Source organism: Corvus moneduloides, chromosome 1 (assembly GCF_009650955.1).
Source record: "Corvus moneduloides isolate bCorMon1 chromosome 1, bCorMon1.pri, whole genome shotgun sequence".
Taxonomy (NCBI): Eukaryota; Metazoa; Chordata; class Aves; order Passeriformes; family Corvidae; genus Corvus; species Corvus moneduloides.
In genome coordinates, this window is record NC_045476.1 from 75,253,317 (window position 1) to 75,269,459 (window position 16,143).

Genomic DNA, 16,143 nt, shown 5'->3' on the forward strand with positions numbered 1-16,143 from the left:
GAATTCAGCCCTCCCCCACAGCGTTAAGGAGCCAGTGACCTCCGGAGAAGCAGCTTCCCCTCGGTCGCACGCGATGCAGGGCACAAGCCACCGAGCTGGGAGCCGCAGCAGCACTGTCCCGGTGTCACTGCAGCACACGGGCACTTGGAAAGCACGTGCCCTGGCACAACGGGGGCTGAGTCAGCCTAAGGAGCCAGAAGCTCTGGAATAGTGACTGTGCCGGGTACAAAACCAGCAACTACTCAGAAAGTTGCTTGGTGTCGTTTTAAATTAAATTGGAAGTCATGAAGCCAGGGGATAGGCAAAAGAAACAGTACAGTGTGGACGGCTGTGAGCCCTTGGCACAAGAGCTCTCTGCACTCCCTTGGAGGAGAGAGGCCTGAGGCCAAAAAGACTCCCCAGGCATAAGCAACCTTCCTGCGTCATGGTGACAAAGTGAACCACCCCCAGCATGCCTTGTTTCTACATGGTAATAGCCTGTACCCAGTTGGCTAATTGGTTTCTACCCCACCCCCTGCCTTTCCCATAAAAAGCCCCTGTTTCTGCTCTTGAGCAGGTTTTCCCTTCACAGGGGCTGCTGGACAATAAAAAGTACTTCTGTAGAATAGCGAAATGCGGCTCCTGTCTCTCTGTCCCTGAGTTTCCCTTGGGTGACTTCACAAAGAGCTGAAAAATCGCTACACTTGCTGAAATCCCCTGCTGCCCAGGGAGGCCTGCCACCATCCCTGGAAGAGTTGTTCTTTGCAGGATGCTCTCTCTAGGAAGGTTGCGGCACACCGGTGCTGACCAGTGTCAGCACTATCGGAGGAAGGCGGAAAAGCCGGATTTTTTGTGCATGCTTTGTGTGAAATATACAATGTACAGAACGAGCGGTGAGACAACACAGCACCTCCGAGGCAGGTCCTACTCCGTGGCTCTTGTGCAGGGCCTGCTTACCTGAGACTGTCAGGAGACGCGCCCTGGCGCAGTGCAGCCTCTCAATGCCTGCGGGGCCTGCATCAGCCTGCAGGGCTGCTCGGGAATCAGAAAACGGTTTGGGTTGGAAGGGACAGTAAAGATCATCCAGTTCCATCCCCTCTGCCATAGGCAGGGACACCTTCCACTAGACCAAGTTGCTCAAAGCCCCATCCAACCTGGCCTTGAACACTTCCAGGGGCAGGGCATCCACAGCTTCTCTGGAAAACCTGTTCCAGTGCCTCACCACCCTCACAATAAAGAACTTCTTCTTAGTATCTAATCTAACCCTACTCTCTTTCAGTTTGAAGCCATTGCTCCCCGTCCTGTCACTCCAGGCTCTTGGAAAAGGTCCCTCTCCAGCCTGTGTGCTCCCTCCGGGCACTGAAGCACCCTCGTGCTTTAACCACCGCGTACTCAGCAGCTGCACACCCGGCCCCTGCGGGGTCGGTGCCCGATTCGTGCCAGGGCTGCTCAGAGCCCGCAGGGACCGAGAGCCCCGAGCGGCCACCGGCGCTGGGCAGGGCAGGGCAGGGCACGGCCGACAGCGGCCACCGCGGCTCCGCCGCCTCCACAGCGGAAGCAGCTGCGCCGCCGGAGCCGGCGGACGTGACCTCACGGCACGGCCCCTTCCCGGCCCTCCTCGCCGCGTCTGGCCGCTGCCGGTGGGCCGCACAGGAGGAGGAGGAGAAGGAGGAGGAGGAGGAGGAGGAAGGCGGGCGGGATCCGGGATGCTGCCGGCGCAGCTCGGGCGCGCGCCGCGGCACCTGCTGGTGTGCGAGCGCGGCCACGCGCGCCACCCGCGCTCGCGGCACGCGGCGCACGTGCGGGACCACGCCTACAGCTGCCGCGTGAGTGGCGCGAGCGCGGGGGCCCGGTCGGCGCGGGCCCGGGGGCTCGGCGGGATCCCCTCAGGGAGGCGCGAAGGGAAGGGAAAGGGAAAGGAAGGGAAGCAGCTGCCTGAGGATCCCATGCCGCCCGTCCCCGGGGGTTCTGCCCGTCAGCCGCTCCAGGGACGCGCAGCCGGTGCCCCACTCGCGCCGGGCTCTTGTGTTCTGGGGGGCTCCTCCGTCCTTGCCAGAGCGCGCCTCATTTTTGGGGAGGGGAAATAAAAGCAAATTAGCCCCGCTTGTGCTTGTGGTCTCGCGCAGCGTGGGAAAATCCCCCAAACTCTCTCCTTCCTCCAGGAGTGAAAGAGCGGGCGGGTAGGAGGAGCAGAGGGGTGAAGCAGTGGGAAAGGTGATGGTGCCGATTTTAGGAGCTCTCTGAACACAGGCGCAGGGTCCCGTTTAGAAAGGAGACATTGCTTATTCCGCGCAGGGCGCAAGGCGGAGGTTTCCACAAATCCAGCACACCACCTATCAAAACTTTACGCTGTTTATGCATTTCAGCAAACAAAGGAATTCGTGTTCATTGCCTACAAGTTACATTGTTCTCTTATTAATTAGTATTCTATCTTCTGTTGGTTAATGAGTCTCTCATACTAATTAATACGCTTGCTCAGTCTTTCTCTCTTTTGGAGCCAGGGGGTCTCTGGGTCGGAGGCCGTGATCTCCACCTCCCGGAATTCCCTTTTATCCAGTCAGAGCTGATTCAGCACAGTTGCTAGGTTTATTAAGTTTCTTACTTATCTTGGGAGTTCTGCCAAATGTCTTTTTGGCCCATAAATTTTTCATTCTTTCCCCTCACTGTCAGTGGTACATCCTTCTCCCCAAGCTTTGTTAACCTCGCCCTGGGTCTGAGATTACTGAAGCATGTCCAGCCCTAAACTTTAAGACACCTGGACTTCACTTAGGGCTTGTTAGCTGTGCTCTTGTTTCATGGATTAAATATCCCTTCTTGTTGATTAGGCTTGAAAGTGTACAAAGACCAAACATCAAAGAACCTCCTTCCTTAAGAAAATTTTTAGGTATCGCACATTTTGCAACAATCAGACAGGACCTTGTTTCATAACCCCCTTCTCACTCCCTGTAACTCTCTGGGCTAATTGTTAACTATTTCTGACTTCTGAGACAATTTTTAGCAGCTAATCAGAAAGCTTTCTACTGGTGTGGCAGGCAGCTTGTTTGTTTGTCAGTCCTTACTTCTCTTGAATACGTATTCCTTGAATACGCACCTGTTCTCCAAAAGCTCTGGGAAAGAAGTTATTTGAGGGATGGAGGGAGGAGCAAGGGGATGGAGCTCTATGCTGCCTGGGATGCTTACTTGCCCATGTATTACTTGCCGTGTACTACCTTGTTTTCCCTGGTCTGCCAGAGTTCAGGGTTCTCTTGATCTATGGAAAACGTACAGGAAAGATTTTAAGCAAAAGGTAGATTAAAGATTCTACTTTGGTCTTTGCTTTTCCACTAGGATTACAGAAATGCTCAGCCTACATTTTTAGTTACAACTGCTTCAACAAGTACTCCAGCAAGGGCTGAAGGAGGTGTCCCATGCGACATCAAGCTAAATATATAACGATGTGAAACAAATCTTCTGTTAACTCATGCTGTGTAAGATCACATCTCTATGTAATACATCAAATGCTATTGTATAGCAAAAAAAGCGAAAAAAGACCCAAATAATGTACTTGGTGTACCTAGAGACTATGAAAATTGATACATTTTTAAGACAATAGCCTGATATTACTCTTTTTCCATCTCATTTTGATACAATATACTGATGTCTTTGAAAAAATAGAGGTTTTCTTTTGTATTTCTTGTTGTTTTATTTGGTTGAGTGTTTTTTCAGAACAGGTTTTAGGATAGGATTTACATTACAAATATGTTCCTAATAGGTGTCTTTTTTGATCCCGGAATGTGGCATGCTACCTGAAGTGCTGAAAAGCACAATGGCAGATATTGGAGAGTACTATCTGGTGAGGAATTTACCCGTTCATGAATTGGTCGCTCATGAATTCATTGAGGCTTTCGTGAAGAAAGGTAAGGAGGAAATCAGAACAGAACAAATGCAGTAGTAATGTACTTTTTTTATAGCACGGTAAAATTTTTAATAGTCTTATTATTATTTATTCTGAAAAGTATTTTAGAGGAAGGGAAGGAAAAACACTAAGCAAATTCTGCATGAGGTTTTTTATATGATTTTTTCTGCTTTGTCATGTATGACAACATTTGTTTACACCCACTGGTTCCAAAATTCCTGTGACTGTTCCTTATAAATTTCCCCCTATTCCATCTCAATTCCGAAAGCCAGCTATCAAGAGGGCTTCCATGTATCCTCACACCTGTTTCTTCTACACCTCACCTTTATGCAGATTCTTGTAGAAATCTTCCTTCTCCCTTTATCGTTCCTTCATACTTCAACACAGAGCTGTGTTGAGCCATGTTCCACAGCAGGCAAGAGAAAAATGTGCTTCCTTATTTTTGATATTTCACTAACGGAGCTGTGACAGCTCATCCTTAGCCAGTAAGAGCAAAGAGGATGCAAAGGAAGATGCAGCCTCTGCCCAGCCAACTTGCTGTTGCATAGTCAGAGCATGCTGTTCTCACCTCGCAGGGCCCACTCCTTTGGCTTATGATAGCTCTCGTACCCTTCAGCTGATAGCCAGAGAGACAAAAAAAATTTACAGGAAAAGAGAGGGGAGCAGAGAACATATCAATGAAACAGGAGAATAAGAGATCCATTACTTGCTAAATGTGGGACTCTTTTCTTATTTCCTTTAATCTCATGAATGTTTTTTATGCCAGTAGTGTTGTGGAAGCAATACAGCATTTGTACACAGAGTGCACAGGATCTGACACTTGTATTTTAAAAACCAAAATTGATTAGTGGCAGATAATGCGACAAAATTATTTAGTAATGTGAGCATCTTCCACCATGTCTTTGTGTGGACTGGTAATAGAAATATGTCTGGGGAAAAAATTGGGTCTTCCATTTGCTGGCTGGGGAGAGTCACAGGTGGAAGGAAAGAAAATGTTTTCATATTGGGGTGTATTGTTAACATTATTCCTAGTACAGGTCCTTTAAAATATTGCCAGAACAGGGTTTATATAAATAATAACAATGCCATTTTGCTTGAGAAGGTGGAAGAAAGTTAGTTGATAAAAACACTAGAGTGATTCAGATGGTATTTGGCATGTTTGGTTATCTTGAAGTGAGCTGTTTTTATTGTCATGTCTGCCTTTATAGACTGTGTAATCTCATGTTTTTCTGCTTTACTGTTAAAGGTTCATGCTATGCACTTACCTATAAGACAAAAATTGATCAAGATAATACTGCAGCTCTGCTACCAAATGGTATGGGGGATTTGTTTTGATTTCAGTAATACATGTCGATTGTGGCCTGGGTTGGTTTGGGTTGGGTTTTTTTGTTCTGTTTTGTTTTGGGGGGTTTTTGGGGTTTTTTTTTGGAATGATGTAAACTGGAAAATAATGCTTACTGTACTTGCCAACTTTGTTAGAAATTTGTGTGAATTGTAAAAAATACTAATTTTACCTCTTTTCTTATTCATGCTGTTGAATTATATACTTCATCTAAAAGAAATTAAAAAACAATAAAAATCAGCTTTGCTTATGTATAGTCAGATTGTCAGTGCTTCAACCGTAATTGCAATTGCTACAGGGGATTATTTTTGTGAAAACACTGCATTCCAACTTCTTGTTTCCTACTGATATTTAAGACAGAATTTGTACCAAAAAAGAAAGTTATCAGCACTGCTTAGGAACGGTTTTAAAATATGAAGTATTTATTCTCATGAGATCCCAGCTTGGGTACTTCATTCAACTCTGGGTCCCCAGCACAGGAAGGACATGGACCTACTGGAACAAGTCCAGAGGTGGCCACCAAGATGCTCACAGGTCTGATCACCTCTCCTATGAAGACAGGCTGAGAGAGCTGGGGTTGTTGAGCTTGGAGAAGAGAAGGCTCTGGGTACAATCAGAGCACCTTCCTGTACCTAAAGGGGCCTGAAAAAGTATCATAGAGGAAATTTTTAAAAGATCATGTAGTAATAGGACGTGGGGGAATGGATTCAAACTGGAAGAGAGTAGGTTTAGATTGGATGTTAGGGAAAAAGTCTTTACTGTGAGGGTGGTGAGGCCCTGGAACAGGCTGCTTAGAGAAATTGTGGATGCCCCATCCCTGGAAGTGTTCAAGGCCAGGCTGGATGGCACTTTGAGCAACCTGGTCTAGTGGAAGGTGTTCTTGCCCATGGAAGGTTGGTTAGAACTGCATGATCTTTAATACCCTTTTCAACCCAACTAATTTGATGATTCTGTGATTCCCTGAGAACTATGTAACGTGTTAAAAGTCTGTTTAAATTGCATCACAGTTTTATGACAAGACCATAAAACGTCCCACAGCTGAGATGAGAAAATGAAGCTATTTTGAGCTTCAATTACATTGTCTTATTTCTGTTTAACACTATATAATAGAAATACAAACTGGTCTGTCTGCTGTCTAGCCTAAGAAGCTGTAATATGACAGGTGCCCATGAGGGCATGAATAAATTCAGATTGTTTAGGAGAATTCTTTTCTGTGTCTGTTAGCACAGTCCTGGCAAAATGGATACGTGATAGCAATGGAGTTTGTGTGATACAGGTGTTACAAGCTGTGCACAATTATTGCAGAGACAGTGTTACACTTCCTGGTGATGTCACTGTCTGAACTCTTCCTCTGCAGCCTTATTTGTTTGTGTTCCGTACTTGTGCAGTAGAACCCAGAAACTGTGGTGGAGAGCTGTTGTGTGAAGCTCTGTACCAAGCAGCAGCAGCCAGATCTGGTTTATGAGCACAGAAGCAGAGTTGTTCCAGCACGTATCAGCTCATTGCTAACAAGCATAGTTTACTCAGTGTGAGTAGTCCCACTGGACCTGGAGGAACTGCTTTTGTTTATTTAGTTGAGCAGTGCATGTTGAGCATGAATGTTTACTAAATCAGACCCTTGTGTAATGTAGTGCTCAGCTAATGACACAGCAAGTGCTAGGACATGAGTGGAGGAAAGATGGAGACAATGAACTGAGTAGTACAGTAAAAAAGCTATGATTATCTCAGGAATAATATTACGCTTTTCTTACTCTAGAGAGTAAGAAAGAGTCCTCTTTGATAAAAAAAGAATAATTGGGTTATAACCTTTTTTTTTTTAAGGATTAATCTGGTAATCCATTTAACTGGAACTAAGTAGTCTGCATTACATTAGTAATACCATTGATCCAAAGCTAACGTTGTAAAAGGTATATGGTTCTCTGAAGGCTTCAAAGGGAACCAAGTAGAAGATTATTTCTACTAAAATTTGTTTTGTTTATAGGTAAACTAATTCTGTCAGTTGATAAGGATACTTATGAGGAACTTGGACTGCAGGGTCGCCCTTCTCGGTATTCAGGCAAAAAAGTAATGAGATATAGTAAGTATGATTTATATTAACAGGGCTTATTTAAGAAGCACCTTGTTAGGATGTTGAAACTTCCCTTTCACTAAAATTAGTTATTGTCTGGGTTACATTTTTCCAGATGAAAATACAAGGACTGCCTGAAGAGAGAAAGTACTTTTTCTCCAAGTAGTAAAGCAGCTGTAAGGACACAAATACATCATCTTTTCAGTACTCTATAAAATTTTTCATTTCAGGGGTTCTCATTGTGTTGTTTGTACTGGAGTGATGTAGGACTCAAGAATTTTTTTATACCCTGCATAATGTCTGTACCTACTGATTTAAGTCAGAAAATTTTAAACTGATTAAGAAGGTGTTTAAAGTCTGTGCACTATACAAAATCAGTGAAGAGCCTCACCCAAGACTGCTTGCTTGAAAGGGAGAATTGTCCCATGTTTCACACATTCAAAATGGTGATCTCCATATACCAAGTACTTGGAAAACATAATTTTTTAACAGCTGCAGGCGAGATATCTTGAGTGTGATTTTTGTTGATTTGTCTTTTTAGTAAATAAAAAAACCTAAACACGAACACTATGCCATTTGAAATGTATTGGAACTTGCAGCAGCTGATAGGTAGTTACATAAAAACTTCAGGAGGGGAAATTTGTTATCTCTAGTAAGTATTTTGGCAAAATGGGACATCATTTTTACCATTCTGATTGTCAAAATGTATCATGAAACTTCCATTTGAAAAATAAATATAACTTATCAATTCACCTAGGAGAAAACCAACCTGTTGAAAAAGTGTCATCACTGTATACATGACTTTTGTTGTTAGAAATTCTAGCTTTTTTTTTTTTTTTTTTACTGCTAATAGCTCACCTAATTACCAGGATATTTTTAAGGCACAGTTTGGGGACTTCTGTCAGTGCCATTTCAAAAAAAATCTGTCCCTTTAGTCAGTAGGAGGCAGTTCCAGATTAATCAAAATAAGGACAGCAGGAGGTGAATATTTATTTACACAATGAGGAGTCATATTTGCATAATCAAATACTTTGAAAAAATCTGTGTATGTTAAAAGGAAGTTGAATGTTCTTTGGTTTCTTTGTTCTCTTCTAATTTAATAATAAAATTTATTTCAGTTGAGTACCAATAGCTATTGTGCATTTTCTGCAGTTATCACTATTGACTTGACTGATGCTGGCTTTTACCCTGAGAGCAAGAAACATAACAGAGTGCTTTGGGCCTTGAAAGAAAAGAAACCGCTAGAATTTGACTTCCTACTGGCTTGGGATAATACAGGTAATAAGAACTAAATGTAAAACTAAAATGCCACTGACATGAAGTCCAAAGATTTTTAGTTTACTGTTCTTTTCTAGTGATTGTCCAAATGCATTTTCAGTGGAGGGAAAAGTTAGATTAAAATGTGTATGGCTGGGACTTTGATGTGTTTATTTGTTTGGGGTGGGGAGGGTGTTACTTCCTATGCACAGAACAACTCTGTTCAGGAACACAACAGTGATTCATGGGAGATATATTAGTTGGTTCATTTCCTTTCGCTATCTTGCCCAGGCTTTCTGGCAAAACTTTGCCTATTTGATGGTGCTGCCTCTTCTTTATAAATTTGTGACATACATAGCAATTATCAATACACTTTTTTTTTTATTAATACACATATGTATCTGGTTACATACTTAGTATGGGGAACTCTGATTTCCTCAGTAGTTACAGGACCTGTACAGAGTCCCTGTTTCCATCGTGTGCCATGTGCACTGATACACAGTGTGCTGTTTGATCACTTTATTCTCAAGCACTTGTTTGAGGTTGGAGCCAAGTAAGAGGTTGCTATAAGAAATCCTTATTTCAAATCATCTTCTAGTATTTGTTTATCTACTGTTTTCTAATTACAATATTTTTTCTTCTGGGACTCAAGTATTGTTCCTCCTCTGAGGGTAATTTTTCAGTCTCCAGCTGTTTGTATTACCTCAGAACAGGCTGTATGTAGGAATATGTAGCATTTGCATAGAATTGATGAAAACGGCAAGTGTCTGTACTGAAAAACATGGCTTTCTTCATCACAGACGTCTAGCTTTCGGTGTTGTTCTGCTTTGAGTCTCCACACTAGGGAGAAGGGATATTAGAAAGGTCCCTGAGAATGCTTTCCCATCTCCTCTTTATATTGTTCCATTTTCCTGGCTCTTCAAGACCAAATCTGAGGAGTTAACTGATGTGAGAAATGGAAGCTGCTTACAAGCTCCTTTAGGAGTGTCCCATGTTTCACTTTAGTCATTCATGTTTCCCCTCCCCCTTTCTAAGTACTAATCATATGACAAGGATACTCCCTTGTTTGTCATACAGAAATTGTTTAAAGGCTTGCAATTCCCGTCCTTGTAATCTTCAGGAAAGAGTCACAGTGAAGGCTGTTGCTACCATAAATGGTGACATAAATCCAACTGAGGTGGCAGATCTTCACGCTCAGCTTGCTTGGATTTATTGACGCTGGGCCGAGAGCAAAATGCCTCTAGGGCCACTATTTTTCTTATGTTTGCTGCTCCCATGTTAACAGCATTCAGGAAGAAGAGCATTTTTTCCCCTCACTTTCTTACATCCCAAAAACAGGTCAGGTCAATCATTTCCTGAATATGGAGTTAAATCTGAATGCCTTTCTGTGCTAGAATCTTGTGCTCTTAACACACAAAAGACTATTAGTTCCTTAGTACTGACAAAAATAAAACTTTTATAGGTTTTTATTAATAGATATGAGACATTGTGTAGATTCTGCTGGAAGGGGAAAAGTGGGCTGTGTTTTGTCAAGAGAATCTGTGTCCTCTGTGACCATTCTGCTTTCTGCCTTCCTGCTGATAACTAGTGTTTCTTGCTATGGCCAGCGCTGCGGGATTTGTGGTTTTTATACCCAAGTTTCCCACATTGTGGTTTTGGCACCAAGAAGAACAGAAAAAGGAAATATGAAGTGTCTCATGTCTTTAATGACAAAGACAATGCAATCTTTTTTTCTATTGCTGTAATTTCTATCACAATTTTATGTGTTTGTTGGACGAAATTCAGTGGCCTCTGAAAAGCTTTGGTGATACGCCTGGTTGCTGTTAACATGGAAAGCTATGCTGTAGCTAGAGGAATTGTTCTCTTAGGGTCTTGACTGTAGTCTTTGAGATTTCCTACATTTAGGGCTATAGCTGAGGCTCTCGCAGCAGACATGTAAATGTATGGTTTTCTATATTATACTAGGAATTCTAGGTCACTGTTATACATTCTCTGAACCTGTTAGTCTAACAAATGCCAATAGAAAGTAAGGAAGATGATCTCTCCTGGCACTCTTCAGACTTAAGTGTATCTATATTAAAAACACTAAATTAAAAAGAATCCAGTGACTGCCTGTCTTTGTCACTGTGCCCTTTGGAACAGCCTTTTTTTGAAGAATGACTAAAAAAGATGTCCTTAACCCTCCTTTTTCTACTCCCCCAAATTATTGTTCTTGATGACATAAATATGGCTGATAGACATTAGGCACTTCGTATTTTCTGATAGCAACTTTAGATATAATATTCCACAGTGAATTCTACCCTGTTCTTGAATTTCTGCTCTTATTATATGCCTTTTCTGTGGTATTTAAATATTGCTCTGCACTTCAGACTTTTCATGAGTAAGGTATTATTTCTTGGTCTCCTAGACACCCATTGTTATTTTATGAAAATAGCACACATTATCTGGAATTTGAAATTTAGGAGAATTGATTCCATGTCAATTACCTTCCTGTTTCAAAAGCAAGTAGATTAATATCTCTGCATTTAAAATATGCCTGCTTAGGTTAGTTTTTTCGTCTAGGTTAGGATTTTAGAATTTTTCCTGCTGTTTTGGATCTCTTACTAGTACTTTCCCACAAGTCCATGTACATTTAACTCTTACAGCCATACTGCATTTGAAGATTTATTAGGGGGGTTGGAGAGGAGTGGGTGTTTATTCTTCTAGCAAATGACATTTGTGATATATTTTGATTTCTTTACCCTCTTCCCTTCCTTCTCTCTTCAGTCCTTGTGCTCCATATTATCCTAGAATTCCTCTTGACATCATTGATAAATCTGTTCTTAAACCTGTAATCACATGCTCACTTTTCCATTATTTAGGGAAAACTCTGCTCTGAGATGATGTTCCTGCTCCATTTTTTCTGTTCCTTTTCAGGAACACTCTGAGTTCCTCTTTTTAACAAGCTCATTTTATTACTTACCCAGTTAATTCTGCTTGAATTTTCTATTGTCAAATCTGTACTTTGTAGTTAGATAGCAAATTTACTGAGCTGTACTAAGTTACTGAATTTTGCACTAACTTTTATTTCCAAGAAGATGAGGAAGCTGAAGATTGTAAGGCTTGTGCCATAGACTAAAAGCATTTAAGCAGTTTCATGCTGCATTTTTTTGTATTTATGTACAATGTTTCATGTATTCACTGCTTCTTCTGTTTGGTAGTTTCATAACAGCTGTTTGTGGTACTGTGTTGTTAAGGTGCAGAGGGATCAACATTGATGTCATACTTTTCAAAAAACCAAATACAGGCCCTGAAGCCAAAAATAACATTCAGCACCTTAAGGGACTTGCAGTGTCCAGTGTTACAAAGTAATGAACTACAAGGAAAGGCAGAGGAGTCCTGCAGTACAGAGGAGCTCTTTGAATGGCTGGGTGCTGTCTTGAATCAAGTTAGCTTGTAAGTATTTGAATTTGTTTGATCCTTAAAAATGTTTTAAGTAAGGAAAGCCACAATTTATTTTAAGAAATAGTTAAATAATAAATAAGACAGACAATGTTTTGTAAGTGGGAAGTCTGTTATGCCATTAAATGTTTGTTTTAAGTCTTGAATGACTTTATCTGTGTTTTTAGATATGTAGTGGTTTGGGCTGACATAGAGTTAATTTTCTTTGTAGTAACTGCTGTGGTGCTGTGCTTTGGATTTGTGACCAAGAATATTGATAACAGGGGGTGTTTTAGCTATTGATGGGCAGGGCTTGCACAGTCTCAGGGCCTTTTTCTGTGTCTCATTCAGCCCTGCCAGTGAGGAGGCTGGAAGGCAATCCAGCCAGGACAGCAGACCCCAGCTGAGCAGAGGGATATCTCACACCATGGGATATGGTGTCATGCTCAGTAATAAAAGCTGGGGCAAGAGTGGGTGGAAGGGAAATGTTCAGAGTTCCAGTGTTTGTCTTCCCAAGTCAGTAAGAAGCCCTGCCTTCCTGGAGATGGCTACACATCTGCCTGCCCATGGGAAGTAGTAAATTAATTCCTTTGTGTGCTTTACTTTCATGTGGAACTTTTCCTCTGCTTATTAAATTGTCTTTATCTCAACCCATGCATTTTCTCCCATTACCCTTTCAGTTCTAGGTGGGAGTGAGTGAGCGAGCAGCTGTGTGGTGTTTAGGTGATTACAGGGTTAACCCACAGCACCATGAGATCTTTTGTATTGATTTCTTGGTCATTAGTTACTTTGGTATTAATTTAGATTATATGCATAGGTCCTACTTGTTTGGTACAAGTTCTGATTAGTAAGACATCCTATAGAATATTTAAAGCGTATTTATTTCAGTTGCTTTACTGTTTCTTTTTTTCTTCCAGAGACAACAAATCCTCCAGCTTCTTATCAACTTATTGCTGCCCTGAGCCCAACACAGTGGTGGAAAAAGCTTTTTTGTGCACAATCACAGGCTTTATAATTCCTGAGAAGATTATTCAGTTATTGGAGCAGCTGTGGTAAGGGCTGACAGGAGCACATTACTAAAACACTTCTACTCAAACACTTCTTAATACATGAAATCAGTTTTAAATACTTTTGTATGGTAAATACAAAAGTTGGAGGTAAATAGCAAAATATATAAATGAAGACTTTTTTTTTTAGTTAGGAAATGAGCTGGAAGCTTGACATCAGTATAAAAAGAAAGTAATAAACAATTTTGGCTGCCTCAAATTTGAAAAAGCCTGCCCTGTATTCTAGTCATGAATTTGGTTTTTATCTGAATTTCTAAGAAACTGTGTCTGTACTGTACTCCTGCACTTTTAAAATGTGGAGTGGATAATGTCTGGCTTTGATTATTCATAATCTATTTCCTCCCTGGTGGTAAAAGTATTTGTGTCAAGCATAGCCCAACTATGTTACTTCCTCCATTGTCTTTTTTCTTCCCTGATAGCAATTGTTCTCATTAAATGTCCAATTTTCTGAAAGACAGTGCATGCTCTAGGAAAGTCTGAACTGCTACTTTACAACTTAGAACTTTTTCTAATTGCTACAACTTGCAGGCTTGCCATGTATAAAACTATAATAGGATGATTCCTACTATAGTAGGAATAATAGATAGTCAATCTTACTTTGTTCCCCAATGTATTCTGATCGAATATTTTCTTTTGAGTTTATTTATTATGGACTAAACAGGGTTCTTTAACTGTTAATGAATTTTCACTAAAGTGTGTCTTTGATTGTTTTACTTTATACTGTAGACTTGAATGTGCTGCCTATTCCATTAAAATCACTGATTATTTTGTCTTCTTGCTTGCAGTTGCTATTTTGGTGAACCAAAACTGGCATATTGGCTGACCTTAACGGTGCATGGCTTTGCAGACAGCCCTGTTTCCTGGAGAGAAAATGAACATGGTTTCCACAAAGGAGGAGAGAACTTGTACAACTTTGTCATTTTTAGAAATCTGGACTACTGGCTTCAGATGGCTGTAGGAGCTCATGATGATTGTCCTCCATAAAGCTACGTCCATAGAAGAAGTTCTCTAATTGTTACTGACAGAAAACTAATAAAATATTTTTTATACAAGTAGTTATGTAACAGATTAAGTACTAAGAGTCTATACATGCTTTTGTTATTTTTAGACAATGGAAGGAATGGATTTTTGTTTCTTCACTGTCATACAATGCCTTCTGAAAAACTTCAACAGTCTAGGAAAAGTTAAGTTTTTGAGAGTTTTTCTCAGGAATTTGCTGTAGGTAGTCCTCTTTTCCAGGAGAAAATTCGGAATTTGAAAGTTAGCTTTACAGATTGCTGGCTAAAATATTTGACAGGAAAGCTCACTTGGGGATTAAGTGTTTTATTTCTTTACATTAAAGATTTGCAAAACCTTCATATCCCTGTTTAAGATATTTCAGCCTACATGCTAGCAAAAAATCCCAAGGGGAAGATGTGTCCTCCCTGATTTGGTAGCGGCTAGGAGAATAAAGGTGAGGAGAAGGTGTGTGGCCATGGAAGGAGCAGCCATTAAACATGGAAAAAGTGAAGGCTTACTGACCTGCAGATCTGATTTTGCAGATCACAGTTGGTTATCAGAGGTATATTTCTGACAGTGATGCAGAAGTCTGATGCTTGCTTTCTTAATTGACCTACACACACATACTCGCACAAACACACACACAATCTCTACTTTCAAAAGCAGTGTGTGGTTCTTGCTTACAGAGCGACTCATGGAGCTGAGTCTCACTGTGATGTTATTGCAGACATTTCTGAGAAGAAAGCTGTGGACGTGCACTCAAGCAATGCACTTGATGTGAAACAGGTTTCATTAACAATAAGTGGTAATGCTGAGAGCATAGGCAGCTATAAGGAATGCAAGCTACTCCTGTTGAAATCCATGGAAGGGTGGATGGTGGGTTGGGGAAGGCAGGATTTGGGGTATATTTTAAGGAGTGGGTATGCATCATTGAAGTACCAATGCTGTGCTAAAATTGAAGTTGTTCACTTGATGAAGGGAGAGATTGGTACTGGAAATTGGGGAACTGTAGTGAAAACTTTCACTGTAGTGAAAGTGCTGAGGTGAGTGGCACAGAAAAGCAGGAAGAGTTTGGGAAGCAACTGAACTCTATTTTTATCTGTTTTATTGTTTCTCTTCAGTGAGGAGAGTCATGCTGGATGATTCACCAGGTGGTGTTTATCTATCACACACCTCCACTAACCATAACCTCCTTTGGCTCAAGTTTTGCTATTTGAGTTTGCTACTCAAGTTGTGTCTTACAAACACAACTCTGATGAATCAGCAAACAGTTTTTTAAATCATGACATTGTTTCTCAAAATCCTGCTGCCATGTGTTTCTAGAAGGCTACCAGGAACAGAAGTCACATGTACAGACACAGACTCACACAATCACAGACTGAACAGACAACGGTACAAGGGTCTGGGAAAATTTTTGCCTTGGCATATGACTAGTCAATACTTAACATGGTTGACTCAAGCATTGTGTTTCCATTGTGTTTCATTACTGTGCATCAGTGTGAATGGCTTGAGCTGTTGACCAAAGTCTGCTTTTGAAAGTGTCTGTTGAGGCATTATGGACTTTCACAAAAGAAACCAGTCACAAGAAGTATCTTCCTTTTTCCTCTTGACCAGAAGGCTGAGTTTTTACTTGAGCTTTCCTGGAAGCTATGCTTGTAGCAGAAATTCTAATACAAAGTTAAAAATCCTAAATTTTTTTGAAAATTGAAGTTTGTAGCTTCAGAGCTACTAACTGTAGGCCCAGTGAATGCGATCATCTTTCTATCAGATTGTAGTAAAACCTTTTCCTCAACAATGTGTATGCAGGCATACAAACAAGTGTAATATATACTGCTTGGGGGGAATAAAACACCACCCAGAATTAAGAGTCTTGTATGGGTGGGTTTGCTTCTCATAGTGATTCTAAAAGCAGCTGTGGGACTTGACTTTAAAGTGGCAGCAGGAGGAGCAGGTGAAATGATTTTTCTAATGAGTACTTGGTTGCAAGAGCAGGTTGGGCACCTTGGTGGAGTAGGTGCTGCAGAAGTGCTGGTGGGTCCATAGTAATTGCCTCAGTGAGACCATTCTGGAAGGGAAGCTGAGAAGAAGGATTTTAGCTCTCAGTTCTCCTCAGCAT

General features: G+C 41.4%; 1 protein-coding gene across 2 annotated transcripts; it reads left to right on the forward strand.

The window, feature by feature from the left end:
* The first annotated feature begins 1,585 nt into the window (after positions 1-1,585).
* Positions 1,586-14,386, forward strand: RPP40 (ribonuclease P/MRP subunit p40). 2 transcript variants are annotated; one of them, XM_032116312.1, is made up of 7 exons: positions 1,586-1,805; positions 3,731-3,875; positions 5,121-5,189; positions 7,198-7,293; positions 11,778-11,976; positions 12,879-13,013; positions 13,814-14,386. In XM_032116312.1, the coding sequence occupies exons 1-7, from the start codon at positions 1,686-1,688 to the stop codon at positions 14,010-14,012; spliced, it is 963 nt and encodes a 320-aa protein (XP_031972203.1). In that variant the 5' UTR covers positions 1,586-1,685; the 3' UTR covers positions 14,013-14,386. The 2 variants fall into 2 exon arrangements, with proteins under 2 accessions (XP_031972203.1, XP_031972214.1); XM_032116323.1 differs by lacking the exon at positions 1,586-1,805 and adding an exon at positions 8,437-8,562 and having other exon boundaries at positions 1,859-3,875.
* Positions 14,387-16,143: the final 1,757 nt, after the last annotated feature.

Excerpts from the sequence above, each read along its gene's own strand:
- RPP40 (XM_032116312.1), top strand. The coding sequence starts at position 1,686 with ATGCTGCCGGCGCAGCTCGGGCGCGCGCCGCGGCACCTGCTGGTGTGC. Across the intron at positions 5,190-7,197 it reads TGCAGCTCTGCTACCAAATG|GTAAACTAATTCTGTCAGTT; the intron begins GTATGGGGGATT and ends TTTTGTTTATAG. Across the intron at positions 7,294-11,777 it reads CAAAAAAGTAATGAGATATA|GTGCAGAGGGATCAACATTG; the intron begins GTAAGTATGATT and ends TGTGTTGTTAAG.